The 26,104-nt window shown below is 48.7% G+C and overlaps 2 protein-coding genes and 1 pseudogene across 2 annotated transcripts in view; 2 read left to right on the top strand and 1 right to left on the bottom strand.

The window, feature by feature from the left end:
* The window catches only part of LOC120033881 (neurogenic locus notch homolog protein 2-like), a 49,135-nt gene extending 33,434 nt beyond the window's left edge, over positions 1-15,701 (top strand). The window contains exons 17-27 of the mRNA XM_038980245.1: positions 20-152; positions 2,527-2,784; positions 2,890-3,002; positions 3,235-3,770; positions 3,876-4,351; positions 4,481-4,706; positions 4,823-5,082; positions 5,317-5,621; positions 11,115-11,262; positions 11,393-11,490; positions 11,625-15,701. Coding sequence (XP_038836173.1) covers positions 20-152; positions 2,527-2,784; positions 2,890-3,002; positions 3,235-3,770; positions 3,876-4,351; positions 4,481-4,706; positions 4,823-5,082; positions 5,317-5,621; positions 11,115-11,262; positions 11,393-11,490; positions 11,625-13,118 — 4,047 coding nt within the window. The 3' untranslated portion in view covers positions 13,119-15,701. The remainder of the gene's footprint in view (positions 1-19; positions 153-2,526; positions 2,785-2,889; positions 3,003-3,234; positions 3,771-3,875; positions 4,352-4,480; positions 4,707-4,822; positions 5,083-5,316; positions 5,622-11,114; positions 11,263-11,392; positions 11,491-11,624) is intronic.
* Positions 15,702-16,079: 378 nt separating this feature from the next.
* Positions 16,080-17,629, top strand: LOC120033882 (annotated as a pseudogene).
* Positions 17,615-21,227, bottom strand: LOC120033883 (retinol dehydrogenase 8-like). Its single transcript, XM_038980246.1, has 4 exons — positions 19,970-21,227; positions 19,679-19,833; positions 18,751-19,095; positions 17,615-18,611 (listed from the first exon to the last, which is right to left on the bottom strand). The coding sequence occupies exons 1-4, from the start codon at positions 20,058-20,060 to the stop codon at positions 18,396-18,398; spliced, it is 807 nt and encodes a 268-aa protein (XP_038836174.1). The 5' UTR covers positions 20,061-21,227; the 3' UTR covers positions 17,615-18,395.
* Between the last annotated feature and the right edge of the window lie 4,877 nt (positions 21,228-26,104).

The raw sequence follows: 26,104 nt of genomic DNA on the forward strand, positions 1-26,104 counted from the left end.
TGTGTCTATGGCCCTACAGTGTATGCCGGGCTACACCGGAGAGAACTGTGAGATGGAGGTCAACGAGTGCCAGTCTCACCCGTGTCAGAACGGTGGCACCTGCATTGACCTGGTGGGACACTACATCTGCTCCTGCCCACCTGGCACCTTGGGTATGTCTTCTTCATGTCCTCTTCTGTCCTCACCCATGTCCTCTTCTGTACTCACCCATGTCCTCTTCTGTACTCACAACCTGTCCTCTTCCATACTCACAACATGTCCTCTTCCGTACTCACAACATGTCCTCTTCCGTACTCACAGCGTGTCCTCTACCGTACTCACAACCTGTCCTCTTCCATACTCACAACATGTCCTCTTCCATACTCACAGCGTGTCCTCTTCCATACTCACAACCTGTCCTCTTCCATACTCACAACCTGTCCTCTTCCATACTCACACCATGTCCTCTTCCATACTCACAACATGTCCTCTTCCATACTCACAACATGTACTCTTCCATACTCACAACATGTCCTCTTCCATACTCACAACATGTCCTCTTCCGTACTCACAGCGTGTCCTCTTCCATACTCACAGCGTGTCCTCTTCTGTACTCACAACCTGTCCTCTTCCATACTCACAGCGTGTCCTCTTCCATACTCACAACATGTCCTCTTCCATACTCACAACATGTCCTCTTCTGTACTCACAACATGTCCTCTTCCATACTCACAACATGTCCTCTTCCGTACTCACAGCGTGTCCTCTTCCATACTCACAGCGTGTCCTCTTCTGTACTCACAACCTGTCCTCTTCCATACTCACAGCGTGTCCTCTTCCGTACTCACAACATGTCCTCTTCCATACTCACAACATGTCCTCTTCCATACTCACAGCGTGTCCTCTTCCGTACTCACAACGTGTCCTCTTCCATACCTCTTCCGTACTCACAACATGTCCTCTTCCATACTCACAACATGTCCTCTTCCATACTCACAACATGTCCTCTTCTGTACTCACAACCTGTCCTCTTCCATACTCACAGCGTGTCCTCTTCCATACTCACATGTCCTCTTCCGTACTCACAACATGTCCTCTTCTGTACTCACAACCTGTCCTCTTCCATACTCACAGCGTGTCCTCTTCCATACTCACAACGTGTCCTCTTCCATACTCACATGTCCTCTTCCATACTCACAACGTGTCCTCTTCCATACTCACAACGTGTCCTCTTCCATACTCACAGCGTGTCCTCTTCCATACTCACAACCTGTCCTCTTCCATACTCACAACATGTCCTCTTCCGTACTCACAGCGTGTCCTCTTCCATACTCACAACATGTTCTCTTCCATACTCACAACGTGTCCTCTTCCATACTCACAGCGTGTCCTCTTCCATACTCACAGCGTGTCCTCTTCCGTACTCACAACATGTCCTCTTCCATACTCACAACATGTCCTCTTCCATACTCACAACCTGTCCTCTTCCATACTCACAACCTGTCCTCTTCCATACTCACAACATGTCCTCTTCCATACTCACAACCTGTCCTCTTCCATACTCACAACCTGTCCTCTTCCATACTCACAACATGTCCTCTTCCATACTCACAGCGTGTCCTCTTCCATACTCACAGCGTGTCCTCTTCCATACTCACAACGTGTCCTCTTCCATACTCACAACATGTCCTCTACCATACTCACAACGTGTCCTCTTCCATACTCACAACATGTCCTCTTCCATACTCACATGTCCTCTTCCATACTCACAACATGTCCTCTTCCGTACTCACAACATGTCCTCTTCCATACTCACAACATGTCCTCTTCCATACTCACAACATGTCCTCTTCCATACTCACAACATGTCCTCTTCCATACTCACAACATGTCCTCTTCCATACTCACAACATGTCCTCTACCATACTCACAACATGTCCTCTTCCATACTCACAACATGTCCTCTTCCATACTCACAACATGTCCTCTTCCATACTCACAACATGTCCTCTTCCATACTCACAACATGTCCTCTTCCATACTCACAACATGTCCTCTTCCGTACTCACAACATGTCCTCTTCCGTACTCACAACATGTCCTCTTCCATACTCACAACGTGTCCTCTTCCATACTCACAGCGTGTCCTCTTCCATACTCACAGCGTGTCCTCTTCCATACTCACAGCGTGTCCTCTTCCATACTCACAACATGCCCTCTTCCATACTCACGTGTCCTCTTCCATACTCACAACATGTCCTCTTCCATACTCACATGTCCTCTTCCATACTCACGTGTCCTCTTCCATACTCACGTGTCCTCTTCCATACTCACGTGTCCTCTTCCATACTCACGTGTCCTCTTCCATACTCACAACATGTCCTCTTCCATACTCACAATTATAGTTATAATACCATTATAAACGTACACTGATTAAGATAAGCAGAGTAAGGTGTTTACATGACTAATGCCATAATCAGTTTGATATTTCATTACTAGTGTGCATGTAAACATACTCAATATTGATAGCTGTCCATCTCTCCTACAGGTGTTCTGTGTGAGATCAACGAGGATGACTGTGCTCCTCCTCTGAGGCTGCGTGGGACTCCTCCTAAGTGTCTGAACAACGGTACCTGTGTGGACAGGGTGGGGGGCTACCGCTGTAACTGTCCCCCTGGCTTCACTGGAGAGAGGTGTGAGGGGGACATCAACGAGTGTCACTCCAACCCCTGCAGCCCCGCCAACAGTCTGGACTGCATCCAGCTCCCCAACGACTACCAGTGTGTCTGCAAGCCCGGCTTCACAGGTAAGGAGGGTGCACGTGTGTGTATACTCGTATTGTTGTGTAATACATGTGTGTGTTTGTATCTGTTTGCGCCACTCTAATGTGTGTGTGTGTTATTGTGTGCAGGTCGGCGGTGCCAGAGCAGGTTCGGTGTGTGCGAGTCTCAGCCCTGTCAGAACGGAGGGGCCTGTTCTGTCTCCAGCAGCTCAGCCCTTGGATATGCCTGTACCTGTCAGCTGGTAAGTATCAACATGTCACTGTCGCACACTTTCCCCCCGTGTCTAGTCCGCCTGTGGAAACAGCTGATATTTCTACAACCATCTCTGTCTCCCTGAACTTCCCTGCTCACAGAGCATAACCTAGAACCATATGTCAAAGCCTCCTGGATTTATTCCAATGCTACCTTCCTGTAGTTGACCACATCTGTTTCTTACCCACACTGACATTGTATGTGATTGTCTCCCTCCTCAGGGCTATGCTGGGAACAACTGTGAGAGGAGCATGTCATGTCAGGAGTTGTCTTGCTATAATGGAGGTAGTTGTGCTCTGACCACGCGGGGCTCCCGCTGTACCTGCCTGACAGGCTACGCCGGGCCCCAGTGCCAGCACCGTAGTAACGAGGGCTGCTCCTCCCAGCCGTGCCGCAACGGTGGCCTCTGCACCGAGGAGACCAGCTTCCCCTTCTTCCTCTGCCAGTGTGCCCAAGGCTGGACGGGCAAGCGCTGCGAGCAGGGCAGCACCAGGCTGGTAGAGCCCCCTCTGCCGCCCGCCTGCCCCCTGGCTGACTGCCACAGCAAGGCCAACGACGGTGTCTGCGACAAGGAGTGCAACACATTCCCCTGCCGCTGGGACGGGGGCGACTGCTCGCTGGCGGTGAACCCGTGGGCGCGCTGCACCGACCCGCGCTGCTGGCGTGTCTTCAACAACAGCCAGTGTGACGAGTCGTGCAACAACGCCGACTGCCTCTACGACAACTTTGACTGCAAGAACAAGGAGAAAATCTGCAAGTAAGTACTCCACCGCCAGCATTCTGTTCTGGACTCTCATTCTTTCACCTTACCCTCTATATGAAACCCTCTAAGCTGATCTCTGTAACTCTCTGTCTCCACCAGTCCCATCTACGAGGCGTACTGCATCGACCACTACGCTGACGGACGCTGTGACCAGGGCTGTAACTCAGAGGAGTGTGGCTGGGACGGTCTGGACTGTGCAGGGAAGGTTCCAGAGAACCTGGCCGACGGGGTGCTGGTCCTGGTGGTCCTGCTACCCCCGGACGAACTCGTGAATAGGGCCCCTGCCTTCCTGCAGAAGCTCAGCGCCATCCTGAGAACCACCCTGCGCTTCCGCCTGGACCACAACGGAGAGCCCATGATCCATCCGTACACCGGCCGAGAGGCGCGCATCAAACGAGAGCTGCAGCCCCACCAGGAGGTCATTGGGTCCATAGTGTACCTGGAGATAGACAACCGTCTGTGTTCCCAGCGGTCTGACGACTGTTTCCCGTCGGCAGACAGCGCAGCAGACTACCTGGGAGCCCTGTCAGCCAGGGAGATGCTCCGCTTCCCCTACCCCATCACAGAAGTCCGCGGTGAGCAGAAACCCACTGACACTATACCAGGATACAGAGATAACGTTACAAACATGTATATACATGTCATTTCTCCATCAAATACTGTAACCACAGCTCGTATACTAAAGTCCTTGTTATAACATGTAGGTGAGAAGGTCCCGTACCCTGTAGACATGCCAGTGTGGGGCAAGCTGATGCTGGTGGGCATGGCAGCCCTGTTCCTATTGGTCATCCTGGTGGTGGGCGTGCTGATCGGCCGCAGGAAGAGAGAACACAGCACCCTGTGGTTCCCTGAGGGCTTCTTCCCCAAGAAGGAACCCAGCAGCAACAAGAACCGCAGGGAACCCTTAGGCCAGGATGCACTGGGCATGAAGTGAGTAACCACCCTGTTGTGTCCTCAGTACACTTACAGCACTCCTATGGTGACTCCAAATCAATGTATCTGCTCCACTATGGTAGTGTGACTGTGTGTTACCTGTCTCTCTCCAGATACATGCCCAAGACGGTGGAGGAGTCTCTGCTTGGTGACCACAGTGACTCGTGGATCGACACAGACTGCCCCGAGGCCAAGAGACTGAAGGTTGAGGAGCCCAGCATCCTGTCAGACAGTGAAGACACTGTAGACTGTAGACAGTGGACCCAGCACCACCTAGCGGCTGCAGACATCCGCATGCCCCCCTCCATGGCCCTCACCCCGCCCCAGGGAGAGTTCGACCAGGACTGCATGGACGTCAACGTCCGAGGACCTGGTCAGTATTGAAATGAACCACATGGAGCATTGTTGTGTCATGTGCAGTGTTGTATGTGTCTGGACTGGAATCCTTGAGGCTGTAGTATATCCTTTAAAAACGGCTCCTCCTGATTCGTATTCCCGGTGTTTATTGTTAGTTGCTACGTTTGATCTCTTTGATCTGTTCCTGTCCGTTGTGTTTTGATTGACACATTGACTGACCCTTCGCCTCTCCCGTCCTTCTCCCCTTCAGACGGTTTCACCCCTCTGATGCTGGCGTCGTTCTGCGGAGGCGGTCTGGAGCCCGAGCTCCCCGAGGAGGAGGAGTCAGAGGAGTGTTCCGCCAACATCATCTCTGACCTCATCTACCAGGGCGCCACATTGGCCGCCCAAACGGACCGCACCGGAGAGACCGCCCTTCACCTGGCTGCTCGCTACGCCCGCGCTGACGCCGCCAAGCGGCTGTTGGACGCCGGGGCCGACGCCAACGCGCAGGACAACACAGGGCGCACGCCGCTACACGCCGCCGTGGCAGCCGATGCCCAGGGGGTCTTCCAGGTAAACATACCTTTCAGATGCTTAATGTTTAAGTTATTGTCAGGACCCGGTGTGAGAAACAGTCACTAATAGTCGGCAGAACCCAGAAGATGAGCCAGACACAGCAGTACTAGAGACGGTGGTTTAATCAAGGTAAAAGATCTTCAGGCAAAAAATATAAATCCACAACGTCAAAAGTAAAGCCAAGAGAAAAAATGGATAACCTCCAAAATACAATGAAAATCCACAAAGTGGTAAGAACAGCAGGGAAAAACAAACCTCAAAAGACTAATCAAAAATAAACAAGAACAAAACCAGAGTACCTCTGGAAAATCCAACTAGAGAAATATATGTTCACAGCATGGCTGGGGCTGGGTGCTAACATACAAACACAGAGCAAAGAACTGAGGAACACTCAGGGTTTAAATACCTACAAGAAAATGAGGCACAGGTGCAAACAATAACTAGAACAAGGGAAAAACAAAAGGTTCAAAAAGGCGCAATGGGAGCATCTAGTGACCAAAACCTGAATAGTCCTGGCCAAAACCTGACAGAATCCCCCTCCTAGGAACGACTCCTGACGTTCCTACCAGCCTTCTCAGGGTGGAGGGCCCTGAACTGACGAATGAGGTCAGGGTCCAGTATGTCTTTGGCAGGAACCCAGGAGCGCTCCTCGGGACCGTAGCCTTCCCAGTCCACCAGATACTGCCAGGACCGCTGCACCCGGCGGGAATCCAGTATCCGATGGACGGTATAAGCCGACTGGCCTCCGATGACACGGGGCGGAGGGGGAGGTCTGCCTGCCGGGATAAGGGGAGAAAAAACAACAGGTTTTAATAAAGAAATGTGAAACGTGGGATTAATCTTAAGGGATCTAGGTAAGTGCAGGCGAAAAGTAACGGGGTTCACTCTCCTGGCAACCTTAAAGGGGCCGATGAATTTCTGGGACAGCTTGCGAGACTCCACCCGTAGCGGTAAATTCTTAGTTGAGAGCCATACTCTCTGGCCGAGGCGCAGGGTAGGCCCGGGACGGCGACGTCTGTTGGCTTGTCGTTGGTACCGCTGTGAGGAACGCAGAAGATTAAGACGGGCCTTCTTCCACGTAAGCCGACAGCGTCTGATGAACCTCGAGGCTGAAGGCACTCTGACTTCTGCCTCCTGGTCCGGGAACAATGGAGGAGCATAGCCAAACTGACACTCGTGCGGGGACATACCAGTGGAGGAGGAGCACAAGGTGTTGTGCGCGTACTCGGCCCAAACAATGAAGGACGACCATGTGGACGGGTTGTTGGAGACCATACATCTGAGGGTGGTTTCCAGCTCTTGATTCATCCTCTCGGTTTGGCCGTTGGACTCCGGATGGTACCCTGAAGAAAGACTGGCAGTGGCCCCTATGAGTTGGCAGAAGGCCTTCCAAAACCTTGAGGCGAACTGGGGACCTCTGTTGGAAACCATATCTTGCGGAATGCCGAAGACTCGGAACACATGGTTAATCACCAACTCAGCCGTTTCCTTGGCAGAAGGTAATTTAGTCAAGGGGACGAACCTGGCCGCCTTAGAAAACCTGTCGATGATGACTAGGATAGAAGTATTACCATGGGACGGAGGAAGGCCAGTAATAAAGTCCAATGAGATATGGGACCAGGGTCGGTGGGGAATAGATAAAGGGTGAAGGAGTCCTTGAGGGCGGAGGTGAGAAGATTTGCCCTGGCAGCACACGGGACAGGCCTTGACGAAAGTGGCAACGTCTTCTTTTATGGTGGGCCACCAGAACTTACGCTGGATGAACTCCAAGGTGCGACCTACGCCCGGGTGACAGGTGAGGCGAGAGGAGTGCCCCCACAGAAGGACCTGGGTCCTCGCTGCCTTGGGAACAAACAACCGATTGGCAGGACCTCCTTTAGGACCCGGTTCGATGGCTTGAGCTCGTTTCACGGTATCCTCAACTTGCCACGAGATCGGAGCCACGATTTTAGCGGCAGGAAGGACAGGCATGTCAGTATCTTCTCGAATGGCAGGAGCGTAGACTCGTGACAAGGCGTCCGGTTTGAGATTCTTCGACCCGGGTCTATAGGTGAGGATAAACTGGAATCGATTGAAGAAAAGAGACCATCGAGCTTGTCTGGAGTTCAACCGCTTCGCCTGCTGGATATACTCCAGATTTTTGTGGTCCGTAAGCACTTGAAACGGTTGAAAAGCCCCCTCGAGCCAGTGTCTCCATTCCTTCAATGCCATCTTAACCGCTAGGAGTTCACGATCCCCCACATCGTAGTTCCTCTCGGCCGGGGTAAGCCGGTGAGAGAAGAAGGCGCAAGGGTGAAGCCTCTTGTCTTCACCCCTCTGAGACAGGACAGCTCCAACACCAACCTCTGATGCGTCTACCTCCACCACAAAAGCTTCATCCGCCGTCGGTAGTGTCAGGATGGGAGCAGAGAGGATGCGCTGCTTGAGTCCTTGGAAGGCCTTCTCAGCTTCTTCTCCCCACAGAAACCTTGCGTTGCCACCCTTGGTTAAAGCTGAGAGAGGGGCTGCCACCAAGCTGAAGTTCTTGATGAACTTGCGGTAAAAGTTAGTGAAGCCCAGGAAACGCTGAACTTCCTTCACGGACTTGGGGGTGGGCCAATTCGCTACCGCCCCTACCTTCCTGGGGTCCATCTGGACTCGACCGGGTTCCACTACAAATCCCAGGAATTGTACTCGGGAGGAATGGAATTCACATTTTTCCGGCTTAACGTACAAATGGCTGTCTAGGAGGTGTTTGAGTACTTGTCTGACATGCTTAGTGTGTTCTTGAAGGGAGCTCGAAAAGATGAGGATGTCATCCAAGTAAACAAACACGAAGATGTTAAGCATATCCTTAAGCACATCGTTTAAGAGCGCTTGGAACACAGCCGGGGCGTTGGTCAGGCCGAAGGGCATCACCAAGTATTCGTAGTGACCAGTAGGCGTGTTGAAAGCGGTCTTCCACTCGTCACCGGGTCTGATCCGCACAAGATGGTATGCGTTCCGCAGGTCAAGCTTAGTGAAGACAACTGCTTCCTGGAGCAGCTCAAAGGCTGTGGCCATAAGGGGTAGCGGGTAGCGGTTACGGACGGTTATGGCATTGAGTCCCCGGTAGTCGATGCAAGGACGTAATCCACCGTCTTTTTTGGCCACAAAGAAAAACCCTGCTCCCGCCGGCGAGGTGGATGGACGCATGAGGCCTGCTGCCAGAGCGTCCTTGATGTAGATATCCATAGCAGCTCGTTCGGGAGGAGATAGGGAAAAGATCCGACCCCTGGGGGGGAAGGTGCCCGGAAACAGGTCGATGGGGCAATCGTAAGGTCTATGGGGTGGTAGTCTGGTGGCCCTCTGTTTGCTAAATACCGGTTTGAGGTCATGGTAACACTCAGGAACTCGGGACAGGTCGATGGATTCTAGAGACTCGGGAGGGGAACTCGGGAAGATAGAAGTGGCTTGGCACGTAGGACCCCACTGCTTGATAGTGCCCACAGACCAGTCGATGTGAGGGTTATGGCTGTGAAGCCAGGGGTATCCAAGGACGAGAGGGAACTCGGAACAGGAGATCAGATGAAAGTTCATCACTTCCTGGTGTTGGGAAACTGAAAGTCGCAAGGGGGTAGTGACACGAGTGACAAGTCCAGATCCCAAAGGGCTTCCATCCAACGTAGTAACCCTTATGGGGTCACTTAGAGGTTCAGAGGGAACGCCATTCTCCTTCGCCCAGACACCATCCATGAAGTTACCTGCTGCTCCAGAGTCTACCAAGGCTTGAAGGGGAAGCTCGTGGTTGTCCCAGGAAAGGGTAACTGGAATGAGCAGGCGGGAGTTGGATGGATGGGAGGAGGTTATGTTTCCCGTTACAGTCCTCCCAGGCCTGCACGGGAGAGTGCGTTTCCCTGGAGCCCGGGACACGTGGAGCGGAAATGGCCCGGTTTGCCGCAATATAGACAGCATCGCTCCCTCATCCGGTGGTCTCTCTCAGCCTGGGAGATGCGTCCAACCTGCATGGGTTCCGGTGGAGCCCGCGAGGATAAAGGTGGAGACTCAGAGCTGGGACCGATAGGAGCTAGGGTGAGAGGTCTACGGTTGAGTTCTCTCTCTCTCAGACGCTGGTCTATGCGCGAGGCCAACTTGATCAGGGACTCGAGGTTGTCCGGTGGTTCCCGAGTGGCCAGTTCATCTTGGATGGTGTCGGAAAGACCCTTCAAAAAGCACACTGTGAGCGCCTCGTCGTTCCAGCCACTCGCTGCTGCCACCGTGCGGAACTGGATGGCATAGTCCGTCACGCTGCGCCGACCTTGGCGGAGAGTCAGGAGCTGTTTGGCTGAGTCAGGGCCGCTGGTAGGACCTTGAAACACTCGCTTGAATTCTTCAGCAAAGGTAGAGTAGCTGGCACAGCAGGGACTTTGGGCATCCCACACAGCAGTAGCCCAGGCTAGGGCTTTTTCCGACAGCAGGTTGATGATATATGCTATCTTGGACCGGTCGGTGGGAAACGACGAGGGTTGCAGCTCGAAGGAGAGAGAACATTGGGTGAAAAACCCCTTACAAACACTCGGATCACCTGAGAACCGTTGGGGAGGTGGCAGACGAGGTTCAGCCAGGGGGTTAACTGCCACGGGTACTTGAATCTGATGTACTGGGGCAGAAGCGGTTGCCGGGGAAAGTCGATCAGAAATCTGCTTTATGGAAGTCAGCATCTCCGACAGAAGTTGAGAATGTCTAGCCATTAAGGCCTCTTGCTGAACCAGAGCAGCTTCGTGACGTTGGACAGTCCCCTCGTGGTGGGACAGCATGGGGAAAAAAACCTGGGTACTGGCTGCCTCTGGGTTCATTTTAATGGCTCTGTGTTTCTGTCAGGACCCGGTGTGAGAAACAGTCACTAATAGTCGGCAGAACCCAGAAGATGAGCCAGACACAGCAGTACTAGAGACGGTGGTTTAATCAAGGTAAAAGATCTTCAGGCAAAAAATATAAATCCACAACGTCAAAAGTAAAGCCAAGAGAAAAAATGGATAACCTCCAAAATACAATGAAAATCCACAAAGTGGTAAGAACAGCAGGGAAAAACAAACCTCAAAAGACTAATCAAAAATAAACAAGAACAAAACCAGAGTACCTCTGGAAAATCCAACTAGAGAAATATATGTTCACAGCATGGCTGGGGCTGGGTGCTAACATACAAACACAGAGCAAAGAACTGAGGAACACTCAGGGTTTAAATACCTACAAGAAAATGAGGCACAGGTGCAAACAATAACTAGAACAAGGGAAAAACAAAAGGTTCAAAAAGGCACAATGGGAGCATCTAGTGACCAAAACCTGAATAGTCCTGGCCAAAACCTGACAGTTATATCTTCACATTTACTCAATGTATTCCTCAGTGTTTCTATACACAGTATTACACATGTAAGACTTGACTTTGCTACTTCTTACGGTTGCCCACTTTCTGAGTAGACTGCTGTCATCTGCCAGACTGACATGTTATTTCTCCCTGTCTGTCCTGGTTAGATTCTGATCCGAACCCGGGCTACAGACCTGGACTCTCGTATGTACGACGGCTCCACTGCCCTGATCCTGGCTGCCCGCCTGGCCGTAGAGGGCATGGTAGAGGAACTCATCACCTGCCACGCAGACATCAACGCTGTCGACGAACTGGGTACGTGATTGGCTAAACTAGTGTGTGAGTGTGTGTGTTGAAGAGAGAGTTGATGCAGTTGAATGGTGATGCTGTGTTTCGTGGTAAGAGGTAGGATGAGTAACAACAGTGTGTGTTCCTCCCATCCCAGGTAAATCTGCTCTGCACTGGGCAGCTGCTGTCAACAACGTGGAGGCCACCATGGCCCTGCTGAAGAACGGAGCCAACAAAGACATGCAGGACCTCAAGGTACACACAACCCTCCACCTATATCTACAACTGTCCAGCTCCCCACAGTCATACAGTCTTGAATATATAGAGATATTGAGGAGCCAACATGTCTAATTCTCTCAGCTTACTCTCTCTCTCTCTCTGTATATTAGGAGGAGACGCCTCTCTTCCTGGCGGCGCGTGAGGGTAGTTGTGAGGCGGTCAAGGTCCTCCTGGCCCACTTCGCCAACAGGGAGATAACCGACCATATGGACCGTCTGCCACGGGACATCGCCCAGGAGAGAATGCACCATGACATCGTTCAGCTGCTGGATGAGTACAACACAGTGAGGAGCCCCCAGGGCCACGGAGGGGCCCCACACCACCTGGCCGGGGGACACACCCTGTCCCCCCTCATGTGCCCCCCCAGTGCCTTCATGCCCGGCCTGAAGAACACCCCCCAGGGGAAGAAGAGTCGCCGCCCCGGGGCAAAGGGTTCAGGTCTGGGAGGGCAGCATGCCCAGAACCTCAAGGATTCAGCTAAGGCCCGCAACAAGAAGCTGACCCTGGACATGCAGAGCGCCCTGCTGGAGAGCTCGGTCACCCTGTCCCCCGTCGACTCCCTGGACTCCCCCCGCGGAGGGGCCAACAACGCCGGCTACATCACCAACCCCTGCTCCCCGGTCGCCATGTCCTCCTCGGGGCTCTTCCACTCCTCCATGTCGGTGCCCAGCACTCCCATGGTGCACAGCAGCATGATGGACGGCTCTGGCCCCTTCGCTGTGTCTCTGGCCCAGCTCAACGACCTGGGAGATGGAGGCATGTCCATGCAGGGCCGCGTGTCCATGGCCAGCCAGGTCAACCAGGGCCCCCACGGCTACATGCTCAATGCCGGCCAGCTGGGGCTCAACATGGGCCTGGTGAGCCCTGTCAGCGTGCCCTTCGACTGGCACAGCCGCATGCCCTCCTCCTCCCAGTGCGGGGGACAGGTGGTGAACCTGGTCCACAGCAGCCAGGCGGGCATGCACCCTCAGAGCCCCATGCAGCAGCAGCAGAACAGCCTCATGATGCAGCAGCACCAGCAGCACCAGCAGAACCTGTACCGCAGCGCCCAGCAGGCCATGCTGCAGCCCACGCCTGTCATCGCCAGCACGCCCATCTCCCACAGCCCCGTCAAGCTGCCCTCCATCGCAGAGCAGCAGCAGCAGCTCCACAACCACTCCATGGCCAGCCAGCAGAGCCTACGCATGGGCACCTCCTCCCCACCCACCCCCCAGACGACACAACCCCCTCCAGCCTTCTTCCAGCAGCAGCAGCAGCCTCCTCAGCCCCAGCCAGCCACTCAACCCACCTCTCCACAGGCCTCCCAGGCCCCTCCTCCCCAGGCCAGTGGCAGCACTGCAGGCTTGGAGGACTACCCCACCCCGCCCTCCCAGCACAGCTACCCCTCCACCCTGGATGCCACCCCCAAGCATTACCTCCGCCTGTCCAGCGAGCATCCCTACCTGACCCCCTCCCCAGAGTCGCCCGAGCCCTGGTCCAGCCCCTCCCCCCACTGTGTGTCTGATTGGTCAGACTCCACCCCCAGCCCGGCGGTGGCCGGTCCTGCCCAAACCCAGATCCCCCATGTCCAGGAGTCCAACGGCAAGATGCAGGTGTTTGCATGAGCCCCCAAGGCACCTGGTTAACACCTGGTTAACAGAGTCCTGCCTGGGGGAGAGGAGAGGAGACGACTGGCTGTAAAGGCCTGTGTGTCTGGAGTTTATGCGTCAGCCTGGTTCCAAGATTTCCATTGGATTTGGATTGACTGTGGTTTATCACGAGGGCCGTCTGCTAGTGTTGTTTGCAGAGAAAGAGTAAAGGGAAATGTGTTGTCTGGATATAAAAGAACAGACAATTTAATGAAGTAAGACTTATTCTGTCACAGATGGACTTGTTTTTTTATTATTATAAAAAGTATATGAAGAAAACGAAGTCTTTCATTTCAAAGACTTAGGGATGCTCTCCTGAAAAACTAACAAACTTTTTAAAAAGTAGATAAAATAAAGACAAAAGCAACAATGTTGAAGGGAATTCCTTTATTTTTATTTATTGTTTTTGTTTTGTTTCTCAGAACTGCCCTTTCAGGTGTTTTCTCAGCCTCATTCTGTCCTGCCCTCTCACACAGTGTTTCACACTCTCCTGTTACATGGAACACATGTCTTGGGCTCACCTGAGGCCAGTGGTGTTACAAGGAAAACGACTAGTGATTCAGTCACTCACTCTCCACCCAGCCCACCACCACCACCAGTGTCTAACACTCTGTAGGCAGATCAACATGGGGTTCAGACAGGAAGAGATCTCACCTCTCGACTGATGTTATTTATTTAGGCCAACAGGTAAAACGATCAGATTGGCTTGGGAACAAATATGTACTCTTTTAAGTTGGCTGTCATTAGTGATATTATGTTCTGATTTGATGAACTAGGAAAAAAAGGAACTGATTACATTCCGTAGAAGTATTATGTGTAAGAATGTAGAATGATGGGCGTCTCTGAAGCACTTGACGGGACAAAGCGTTGGGAGGGTGATCGTGAGGTGGGGTTCTGACACACAGAGCCAGGAAGGCATTTAAACATTCATTACAGTACGTTCATTGGCCAGTGTTCAGTCAGACAGACAACTCAACAAAAACATTGATGTGTTAAACTTTCAACTTCCCATTGACTTAAGCCACGTTGTCCCCCAGGCCGTCTGCGTGTCAGTCCCAGGCATGGCTCGAGTCATCCTAGTCATTAGTCTCATTGGTCCTGGTCTAAAGGGTTTGCCCCCCAGTCTGCCATCACTACTTCAGTCATGCAGCTTGTTTTCACTCATTCATTCAGATGAGGGCATTATTATGCCAATTCTAAAATCAGCATGTCACTGCCCTTTAGTTTTGGTTTTAACTCAGTTATGTGTTGTTGTTGTTTTTTATATACTGTATATGTGTTGACACCATGGTTACTTTTTTGAACATCTCCTCGGTGTACCAAGCTATGTTTACCGGCTGCTATTCCTTTACCACTAACCTGCAAACATTCCTGCATGTTGCCTGTCAGTGTGATAGCATGTTTTTGACTGCTTCTATTCTATTCTTTGACCCCTGGTCCTGTTTTTGTGTAGCCTGAGTCCCACATCTGCTTGTGCTCTCTTGCCGACTCCATTGCTGTCATTGTCATGCGTGCAAGACCACACACATAGATCTGGGACTCAGGCTAGCTGTCGTGTTGGCCAATAGAAGCACATTCTCTTGCGGTTCCATTGGTAATTGAGGTGCTGGTATGTTCTCTTGCGGTCCAGTTACGGATAAGTCTGTGTACTGATTCCAACTCTGGTGCGCTCCAGTCGTGGTCAGTCAGTCGTCAGTCAGTCGGTCATTGTGAGGGCGTGGCTGGTGGGTTGGGACCGTTAGTGCTCCGTCACTCCTCAGGGAGGTGCTATTCTATAGCATGCATAGGAGCGATCCCCTGCATCTTTAGCAGCTTGCACCCCACTAGCCACGGAGAGGACATTGACATAAGACGTGGAAGGAGAGAACACTACTATGTAGTGCTGCGCCCCCCTACGGTAGCTCTTTACTATGGATGTCACTCCCCAGGGATCCAATTAACCCTCACAACCAGACCACTGCTGCTCCCTGGATAGGATACTTACTACTGGGAAAGCCAATCAGATCCTCCTCCCCTGTTCGATTTCATTACTATGTTTCCTTCACTGGTCCAAGCCTGTTCACTATAACCAGCTACTACAGTACAGTCAGACCTGGGAGGTTTCTGGGTTGGACTGATACTAGGTTCAGATTCCAGTTCAGGGTTCATTTAGTGAAGTGTTTATTTGTTGTCCTTTGATTTCCTTTCCTGGCGACACTACTATGCTCTGTCTGTACATTTCAGATATCCCAACTTCTGTCTGTAAATAATGTTTGTCCTGGGTAGATTTATTTGTTTAAGATGCATCTTATGTTTCTAAAAATGATTATGTACTAAAAAGGACAAAAAGAAAATGTACTTCCTTTTAGGATTATTGTGAAAATTGTGGATGTGACTGATATTTTATTGGTCTTGTATTATTAGAAGTCATAGATATTTTCTATCATTATTATTAATTTCTATACTTGTTTAAAAGTAGTTTAAAAATCACTGTACATAAAAAACCGTTCCACAATGTTTCTTTCTACAGACAAAAGTTGTAAAGTAAGTCACTTCTAATAAAAACTGTAGGGAACTACATTTCTGTGTATCTTTTTGCATTCATCATATTTTCACACATTTATATTTGACTTATAATGTTTTAATTATTAAGTATTGCATGTGAATAGAGCAAATCGTTTCAAATGTAGAATATGATGTTGACTGCCGTTTTAGTGGATGGTTAAAGGCATCGCTATGGTCTTCCTGAGTTTCCCTGGATTTAGAGCAGCCTTAGCATTTCTGGGTCAGCGGTATTGACAGTGCTTCTTGAGTACGTTGTTACGGTGCTGAGAGTTGTGAGTTCGTGCCCACGTCGGCTGGAATTTCCACTCTGTCGTAATTGCAGTGGGTTTCCACTCTGTCAACATTGCACAAAAGTAAATGAGTCAACAAGGAGGGACAGGCATGTTCTTTAAATGGTATAAAACTGAACTTCCAAAGACCTTGCTATTCATCATTTTCCTCCAGTTCAATGTTACTCTCGGAGCGAGAAAGGATCACAACTTTGGACAACTTCCCTAAGGTCATTTAATCCTATCAGAGAAATAATGAAGGTGAGATTGGTTACCTTGAATAGGGGGTGGGGGATTACTATTCTATAATAATCTTTAAGTTAAAGTTGACATTTATTGCAGGCTTTGGATGTGCTCATTCTACTACTCCCAGTGGCAGTCAATACTCTACCATACGATATCATGCCAGTGGATTGTGCTGATGTGTATAGAAGGGGCTTTGGACACAGTGGCGTGTACACCATCTACCCTGCAGGAACAACCTCCCCCATCCAGGTCTACTGTGACATGGGCTGTGAGGACCAACCTGGGGGGGGGGAAATGGACAGTGTGTACAGTGACTAGACCTTTTGTTTATAGTCTTTTGAGCTTCAAGTTTGTTTCACTACCACTACCTCAGGGCTCAATCCATGTTGTTGTTTGCGCAATTAACATTTGAAGTAGAGAATGTTATCAACCCGGAGAGATGGATAAAAATTCCTCTTGTGTGGAACATCTCATATTTCTGTGGAAAATCTCTAAATGCCCCTCTATTCCAGGTGATCCAGAAGAGAAAGGATGGGACAGTGAACTTTTACCGTGGATGGGACCAATACAGGAGTGGGTTTGGGCAGGCATCCGGAGAGTACTGGTTAGGTAAGAGCATGACGCACTGGACACATTTGAAATGTCTATGCTGAGATACGAAATGCATTAAATGTCTGTTCATGTGTATTATTACTATCTTTAATACTCACCTCTTGTTATGTTCTCCACCAACACCTTGTGCTCTCCCTCAGGCCTAGAAAACATCCATCTCCTCACTCAGAGGAAGAAGTATGAGTTGAGGGTGGACCTGGAGGACTTCGAAGGGGCTAAAGTCCACATCCAGTACTCCTCCTTTTCTGTCGACTCCGAGCATGAAGGATACAAGCTGCATTTTAGTGGCTTCAAAGATGGAGGTGCTGGTGAGTCTAAAGAACATTTACATTTCTCCTCCTTTCCCGTGAAATAACAGTATTACAAATCAGAAAGGACTACTTGGTCGATACAGTATGAAGAAAGTTATACTGTGAATGGAAATGTGGAACAATCCCTTCTGCATTTCAGGAAAATCTATGGATGAACACAATGGGCAGAAGTTCTCCACCTTCGATAAAGACCAGGACACTCATGTTTCAAACTGTGCTAAATCATATCTAGGAGGATGGTGGTATGGAGAATGCCACAGTGTCAATCCCAACGGGGTATATCTGTGGGGCGACTCAATCCATGGTATTGGTATCAACTGGGTGACTTGGAAAGGTTATCAATACTCTTTAAAAGCCATTGAAATGAAGATAAGGCCAGTGGAATAAGTTCAGAACCTCTCACACTCACACTTTACATTAAAATATTACCTTTTAAATTATGAAAATATTTGGAAAGCCACTGAAGTTTAAACATTTTAAAGCTAATAAATTGAAGGGAAAAAAGTTTTGCCTCGTTTTATTGAAGTGTTGCCAGTCTTACCATAAACCTTCTGTTAAAATACAGTAGTAACGCACTAATATCCTCTAAAAGCTGAAGGAACAGTTGAAGGAGTCCAGATTGGTCTGAGACACACTGAGCCCTTAGTCCGTACAGCTAGGTTACTGGGTTTGATTAGAGGCCCACAAACATCCGTCCTTAACTTGTCAAAGTCTCATCTTTGTTTAAGGAGTGGTTATGAATGTTCATAAGGAAGGGTGTTGGTCTGAGGCGTGCGTCTTTTACTAAGGATCTATCAGGAAGGTCTCAACAGTACTCTTTTGTTGTTTCTATACACAAACATGACTAGCAGAGAAGAGAAGGGGGCTTGTGCACTGCAGACTAGAGTCACTCAATGACTCACGCCTTCTGCTCTCTCTATCCCCCTATCTCTCCTCACCAGGTTATTCACTCTGTCTCTCCAACCTTCTGCTCTCTCTATCCCCCCATCTCTCCTCACCAGGTTATTCACTCTGTCTCTCCAACCTTCTGCTCTCTCTATCCCCCTATCTCTCCTCATCAGGTTATTCACTCTGTCTCTCCAACCTTCTGCTCTCTCTATCCCCCCATCTCTCCTCACCAGGTTATTCACTCTGTCTCTCCAACCTTCTGCTCTCTCTATCCCCCTATCTCTCCTCACCAGGTTATTCACTCTGTCTCTCCAACCTTCTGCTCTCTCTATCCCCCTATCTCTCCTCACCAGGTTATTCACTCTGTCTCTCCAACCTTCTGCTCATTTGGAGCTCTTTCCCGTCCTCTTCTGCAACATGTGCAGCAGCCCCAGACTGGCAGTGAATAGAGTGTCGTGCTTGAATAGCAGCTTATAGAAGGTGTCTAGGGGTAGACGACCGGTAGGGTCTGCGTGCTTCAGGGCAGTCATGGGCATGTACACACGGTTGGTCTGGTGGCGAAAGGGAGGCTCCTTCGCTGTGATCAGTTGAAGTGTTTGCTGCAAGAGAGTAGAGTAGAGCGATAAGTATATTCTGTTTAACATTTAGCCACCAAAGGATGAGATGTTGAGACTGCATACCAAATAATACTAGGATAGTAGTCACAAAATATAAGATAGTGACATAACAGAGTGTTACCTCTGCTATTTCCTCGGGTGTCTGTGCGAGAGAGTTGAACACCTTCCTAGAGTAGGGCAGGTAGATCTCACGGAAGATCCTAGCAGTCTCCTCGTCTGCCCCCGCGAGGTCCATCTTCTCAGCGTCCTCGTACACCTTCCTCTCAAACTCTGTCCCCACCGGACCAGGCTCCACTAGAGTCATCCTCAGAGTGGAAGGACAGATGGACAGAGGCAGGACCTCCTTCACCAGCCGCACCAAGCCAAAGAAGTTGGTGTCGAAGAGCCCCTGCATGTCAGACATACTTTGGCACTCCAACGGCCCAATCATGCCTACACCTGCGTTACTCACTGAGGGAGACAGATACTGCCATGTCACACCCTGTTCACTCATTATGGATGACAATGTGTTATCACTCATGGTGTACTGTATACAGTACAAGTGAGTTTATATTGGAGTGTGGTTCAAGTTTTTATCATGCCGCGTGCACTAGTACAGTGAAATGCCAAAAATGCCGTAAATGCCAATAATGCAGTAATCAATATCAGAAGTACTATAACATTTTTTTTAAAGTCAAGTAGAACAAAAATGCACAAAAAATGTAAATAACAAGAACACAAGAAAGTAAGTAGGCTATATACAGGGCCAGTAGGCTGTAGGCTATACAGGGTCAGTTCCAGGGTCAGTAGGCTGTATACAGGGTAAGCTCCAGGGTCAGTAGGCTGTATACAGGGTAAGTTCCAGGGGCAGTAGGCTGTATACAGGGTCAGTTCCTAGGTCAGTGCCAAAACCATATTTACAATGTGCAGGGATACTGGAGTGTTAGGGTTAGATATGTGTAGGGGTAAGGTGACTAGGGGTAAGGTATCAGGACATTTGATAAACAGAGTAGCAGCAGCAGCATATATGATTATTGCATGTGCGTGCGAGCCTAATATCCTCCGAGTACATCCACCCGTCTGTCTTGCAGGCTGTCCACACACTCTCTGATTGAGTCTTCACAGCAGGCATCCAGCTGTCTGATCTCCAGGGATCTGTTCAGGGTGTCCCCAGCCACTCTCTCCAGGGGTTTCCGCTTCTCTAGGTCCCTCATGGTGGCAACCACTGCCTCACACAGACACACTGCAAGTTAACAACCCTTGCATTGCATCTCAACTGATGGGGTTGAGCGTGTCAAACTGTCAATTTCATTTATGAAAACCACAATGTTTTACAATCAAGGGTTCAGTGCCTCTCTGACCTTTGAATCCCTTCTCCTTGGCCAGTCGTACAGCCACAGCCATCCCGATCCCAGAGGAACAGCCTGTCACCAGCACCCTCCTGGTCCCCATGGATACCTCACAGCAGCTACAGTTGCTCCTGATTGAAACTGGGTTCTCTGCAACTCTCCCAGAGTCCTTTGCAGTTGGAATGCATGGACCTTAGTGACCAGTCAACCTTGTGGTCACGGACAGTGTGTGAAGCAGGTGCTTTGTTATAAGATTAGAAGGCTAATCCTATGTGTCTATCCTGGGAACGCATTGGCTCCATAGACGGGTTGGCTATTTAGCAACAAAACCGACACGTGCGCAACTATGGGGCAAAACTGACGTGGTTGGCTTTTGTTGACAACATGTAAACTATATTTCGTTTACAATATTTGTTGAAAACATAAATCAATTTGCAGTTGTTGTCTCTCAAATACATCGTTACAGTTGTTGGTTAGCTAGCTAGCGAATTTGAGCCATATTAGCATTGACATGAAATCAATCAAAACACCTCAAAACAAGAGATGGTATAAAGAACAAGATGAAACGAGCCACTTCCGATTCCCCACATGACAGTTTCTTGCCAGTTTTGCTAGCAATCTGGCCATCCAGAATCACAACAACACGCCACATGGAAGCGCGCACATCGTTTTCGTGACGTTGTCAGCTAACCCATCTATGCTGTACAGCCTTACCGATTGGTACAACGGGTCTGTGGGGTCGCTGCTTGCCCCACTTCATTCAGATGTCAGTAGCCTGCTGATGACTTAATTTCACTCTAAAGGGTAAGGTTCATTATATGGATGGCGATGTGGATTTCAGTAACAAAGCCTCCCCTCAGGCCCCTAAATTAATTTAAATCACTTAAGTATTTTTGCTGGGCTTTACAAATGCAAATTATTTAATGACAACGGGTCTGCACCTCTTTACAAATCTAAATACATTTCTAATATAAATATTTAAGTACATAGCATGCACACATGCTACCCATGATGATACATTACATCATATTATAAACTGGGTGGTTCAAGCCCTGAACGCTGATTGGCTGACAGCCGAAAGTTGTGCCAGTTCTGGTCAGCCTAAAAGGCTGCAACACAAAGTTGAAGAAGTTGCCAGCTGCGTTGCTTGCAATGACAACAAAAAAAAAGGTTGCTTGGTGCTGCTATCTGAAATGCCCCATGTGCCGGTTAATACAGCTACAGCAGGCTATAGTTACAGCCGTCATAAATGGCTATAGTCTACCGGTATACTAACCTGTAGTGTGGGAAATAGTGCGCAGTTGCTACGGTGCAGGTATATATCCCACGTATATGTGTAATCTAATACAGATATATCTAGGTAAAGATTGCCAATTTAGAGCAACGTCTAAACATGTAGGTTATTCTAACCAACGCTAAAGCATAACGACGACCGAGCAGCCGCTAGCCCGATGACCTAACTGGGTCATGTCATTTGGCAAACTGTGGCTGCTCTACTGGGAGTTGTAGTTCTTCGTCGGCAATTTACATTAGGTTTTAAATCGTTGGTTTAGGAGAGGGGGCTGGTGATTCCGTGATTCGGTTCGCTTAGGTGTGACAAAGTGGAGGGGACGGTGGGGGTTATGCTACATTCGTTAAAGAGGGGATGGCATACAGAGTATTGGAGATACAGGAATTGGAATGTGTAGGAGGAATAGAAATACAGTTGAAATCGGAAGTTTACATGCACTTTGGTTGGAGTCATTAAAACTCGTTTTTCAACTACTCCACCATTTTTTTTTAAACAAACTATAGTTTTGGCAAGTCGGTTAGGACATCTACTTTATGCATGACACAAGTCATTTTTTCCAACAATTGTTTACAGACAGATTATTTCACTCATAATTCACTGTATCACAATTCCAGTGGGACAGAAGTGTACATACACTAAATTGACTGTGCCTTTAAACAGCTTGGATAATTCCAGAAAAATTATGTCATGGCTTTAGAAGCTTCTGATAGACTAATTGACATCATTTGAGTCAATTGGAGGTGTACCTGTGGATGTATTTCAAGGCCTACCTTCAAACTTAGTGCCTCTTTGCTTGACATCATGGGAAAATCAAAAGAAATCAGCCGAGACTTCAGAAAAAAATTGTAGACCTCCACAAGTCTGGTCCATCCTTGGGAGCAATTTCCAAATGCCTGAAGATAGATGGCATCAAGTGGAATGAAAATCATCTGTACAAACAATAGTACGCAAGTAAAAACACCATGGGACCACGCAGCCATCATACCGCTCAGGAAGGAGACGCGTTCTGTCTCTTAGAGATGAACGTACTTTGGTGCGAAAGTGCAGATCAGTCCCAGAACAACAGCAAAGGACCTTGTGAAGATGCTGGAGGAAACAGGTACAAAAGTATCTATATCCACAGTAAAACGAGTCCTATATCGATATAACCTGAAAGTCCGCTCAGCAAGGAAGAAGCCACTGCTCCAAAAACGCCATAAAAAAGCCAGACTACGGTTTGCAACTGCACATGGGGACAAAGATCATACTTTTTGGAGAAATGTCCTCTGGTCTGATGAAACAAAAATAGAACTGTTTGGCCATAATGACCATAGTTATGTTTGGAGGAAAAAGGGGGAGGCTTGCAAGCCGAAGATCACCATCCCAACCGTGAAAAACGGTGGTGGCAGCATCATGTTGTGGGGGTGCTTTGCTGCAGGAGGGACTGGTGCACTTCACAAAATAGATGGCATCAAGTGGAAGGAAAATTATGTGGATATATTGAAGCAACATCTCAAAACATCAGTCAGGAAGTTAAAGCTTGGTCGCAAATGGGTCTTCCAAATGGACAATGACCCCAAGCATACTTCCAAAGTTGTGGCAAAATGGCTTAAGGACAACAAAGTCAAGGTATTGGAGTGGCCATCACAAAGCCCTGACCTCAATCCTATAGAAAATTGTGGGCAGAACTGAAAAAGCGTGTGCGAGCAAGGAGGTCTACAAACCTGACTCCGTTACACCAGCTTTGTCAGGAGGAATGGGCCAAAATTCACACAACTTATTGTGGGAAGCTTGTGGAAGGCTACCCGAAACGTTTGACCCAAGTTAAACAATTTAAAGGCAATGCTACCAAATACTAATTGAGTGTATGTGAACTTCTGACCCACTGGGAATGTGATAAAAGAAATAAAAGCTGAAATAAATAATTCTCTCTACTATTATTCTGACATTTCACATTCTTAAAATAAAGTGGTGCTCCTAACTGACCTAAGACAGGGAATTTTTACTAGGATTAAATGTCAGGAATTGTGAAAAACTGAGTATAAATGTATTTGGCTAAGGTGAATGTAAACTTCAGACTTCAACTGTATGTAGGAATAGGGGTAACATTGTAATAGTTAACTTCTATAACCCCTGCAAACCTCTCTGGTTAGCAAAGTTAAAGGGATTGATAAGACTTGTAGGGGTAGAAGCTAATATGGTGTGATTTTAATACCCATAATGAAGACGACAATGGGAGTACAGTTTAACAATGTATGGATAACAGGGGATTAGTGTGTGTTAATGATGGGAGGGGGATGAGAATCAACGTGGTGAGTGGTAGAGGGTCATGCTCTGACTCGGCATTGGTATCTGCAGCGGTGGCAGGGAGGTGTGAATGAATGGGAAGTGATGAGAGAAACCACCGTAGGGAGTGATCATTTTCCGGTTGTGTGTGTGTGTGTGTGTGTGTGTGTGTGTGGGGGGGGGGGGGGGGGGGGGGGGGGGGGGGGGGGGGGTGTTGGAGGGCCAGTAGGAGGCACCCTTTCCTCTGGTCTAAAAAAATATCCCAATGCCATTGCCCTGTGTAAGGTGCTGTCTTTCAGATGGGATGTTAAACGGCTGTCCTGACTCTCTGTTGGTAACTAAAAGATCCCATGGCACTTATCGTAAGAGTAGGGGTGTTAACGCTGGTGTATTGGCTAAATTCCCAATCTGGCTCTCATACCATCATGGTCACCTAATCATCCCCAGCTTACAATTCATCCCCCTCCTCTCCCTTGTAACTATTCCCCAGGTTGTTGCTGTAAATGAGAATGTATTCTCAGTCAACTTACCGGGTAAAATATAAAAATAACATAAGGTGGTGCTTTGAGAAAGCTAACTGGAAGATGTTAGTACCTGTGTGAGCGTGTGGGACAAACGTGATCAATGGAGGGGTCTGTGAAGGAGTGCACCGAGGCAGTAATGTCTGTAATTATATCAGCTGCCGATGTGACTGTTCCACTGTGTATCATGAAGTATCAAAGGAAGAGAGCGATGGCCAGAAGAATGATTAAGACAGTGAAAGGGGAGGCATGGTGTGAATTTTGCTCCACTATTGGTATAGGGGCCGAAATTGGTGAGGTTTAGAAAATGTTTTAAAAAATGTTTGGGAAGGGTTAAACTGCTGAAATTCCAGTGTTGGTAGAAGGAAACGCCACCGCTGTATCAAGTGTAGAAAAGTCTAATGTCCTCGGAGGTGTGAGTAAGATGAGAGTAAGAGGAGACTTGGGGAAAATTTAAAGGAGCATGGAAATGTCTTAGAGAGAAAAGGGGAGTCAGGAGAAGCTATGGATGTTTGAGATGCCAAGGGTGTTGGGAGGTCTACGTGCAGACTGCTCCTGAAGATAGGGTGTGTTATGTGATGTTTAAGCATGCACCAGACAGTGTGTTGGAAGCAGTGTTAGGGTTGTATAATAAGGAGTGGAGGACTGGGACATCTGTATAACTGGATCATGGACTTCCTGTTCGATTGAGTCATACGGGTGAGGGTGGGGTCAGAATTGTCAATGGGGTTTGAAGTGGACAATGGTACTCCTCAGAGAAGTGTGGTTAGTCCGGTGTTGTTCTCCCTAATGATAGATTACATATTTAAGGAGCTGAGACAGGGAGTGGGTGTGGCCTTGTATGCCGATGATTGGGCTGTGTGGAAGAGAGGTGGGAATGTGAAATATGTGATGAGGAAGTTGCAAGAAGTTGTGGGAGTAGTGGAAGATTGGTCTCTAACATGAGGGTTTAGAATGTCTGTGGCCAAGCCCTGGTTTATGGTGTATTCTAAGAGGAAGGCTAAAAACGTAAGGCTGAAAATATATGGTCAGGATATAGGTACACTCTTAGAAAAAAGGGTTCCAAAAGGGTTATTCGGCTGTTCCCATAGGATAAACCTTTTTGGTTCCAGGTAGAACCCTTTTGGGTGCCATGTAGAACCCTCTGTGGAATGGGTTCTATAGTGCATTTGGAAAGTATTCAGACCCCTTGACTTTTTCCACATTTTGTTACGTTACAGCCTTGTTCTAAAATTGATTAAATAGTTTTTTCCCCACTCATCAATCTACACACAATACTCCATAATGAAAAAGTGGAAACAGGCTTTTAGAAGTATTTGCTAATTTAAAAAACAGAAATAACTTATTTACATAAGTATTCAGACCCTTTGCTATGAGACTCGAAATTGAGCTCAGGTGCATCCTGTTTCCATTGATCGTCCTTGATATGTTTCTACAACTTGATTGGAGTCCACCTGTGGTAAATTCAATTGATTGGACATGATATGGAAAGGCACACACCTGTCTATATAAGGTCCCACAGTTGACATGTGCATGTCAGAGCAAAAAACTATCCATGAGGTCGAATGAATTGTCTGTAGACCTCCGAGAAAGGATTGTGTCGAGGCACAGATCTGGGGAAGGGTACCAAAATGTCTGCAGCATCGAAGGTCCCCAAGAACACAGTGGCCTGCACCATTCTTAAATGGAAGAAGTTTGGAATCACCAAAACTCTTCCTAGAGCTGGCCACCCGGCCAAACTGAGCAATCGGGGGAGAAGGGCCTTGGTCAGGGAGGTGATTAAGAACCCGATGGTGACTCTGACAGAGCTTCAGATTTTTTCTGTGGAGATGGGAGAACCTTCCAGAAGGACAACCATCTCTGCAGCACTCCACCAATCAGGCCTTTGTGGTAGTGGCCAGACGGAAGCCACTCCTCAGGAAAAGGCGCATGACAGCCCGCTTAGAGTTTGCCAAAAGCCTCTAAAAGACTCTCAGACCATGAGAAACAAGAATCTCTGGTCTGATGAAATCAAGATTGAGCTCTTTGTCCTGAATACAAAGCATCACGTCTGGAGGAAACCTTGCACCA

Source organism: Salvelinus namaycush, chromosome 41, assembly GCF_016432855.1.
Source record: "Salvelinus namaycush isolate Seneca chromosome 41, SaNama_1.0, whole genome shotgun sequence".
Classification (NCBI taxonomy): domain Eukaryota; kingdom Metazoa; phylum Chordata; class Actinopteri; order Salmoniformes; family Salmonidae; genus Salvelinus; species Salvelinus namaycush.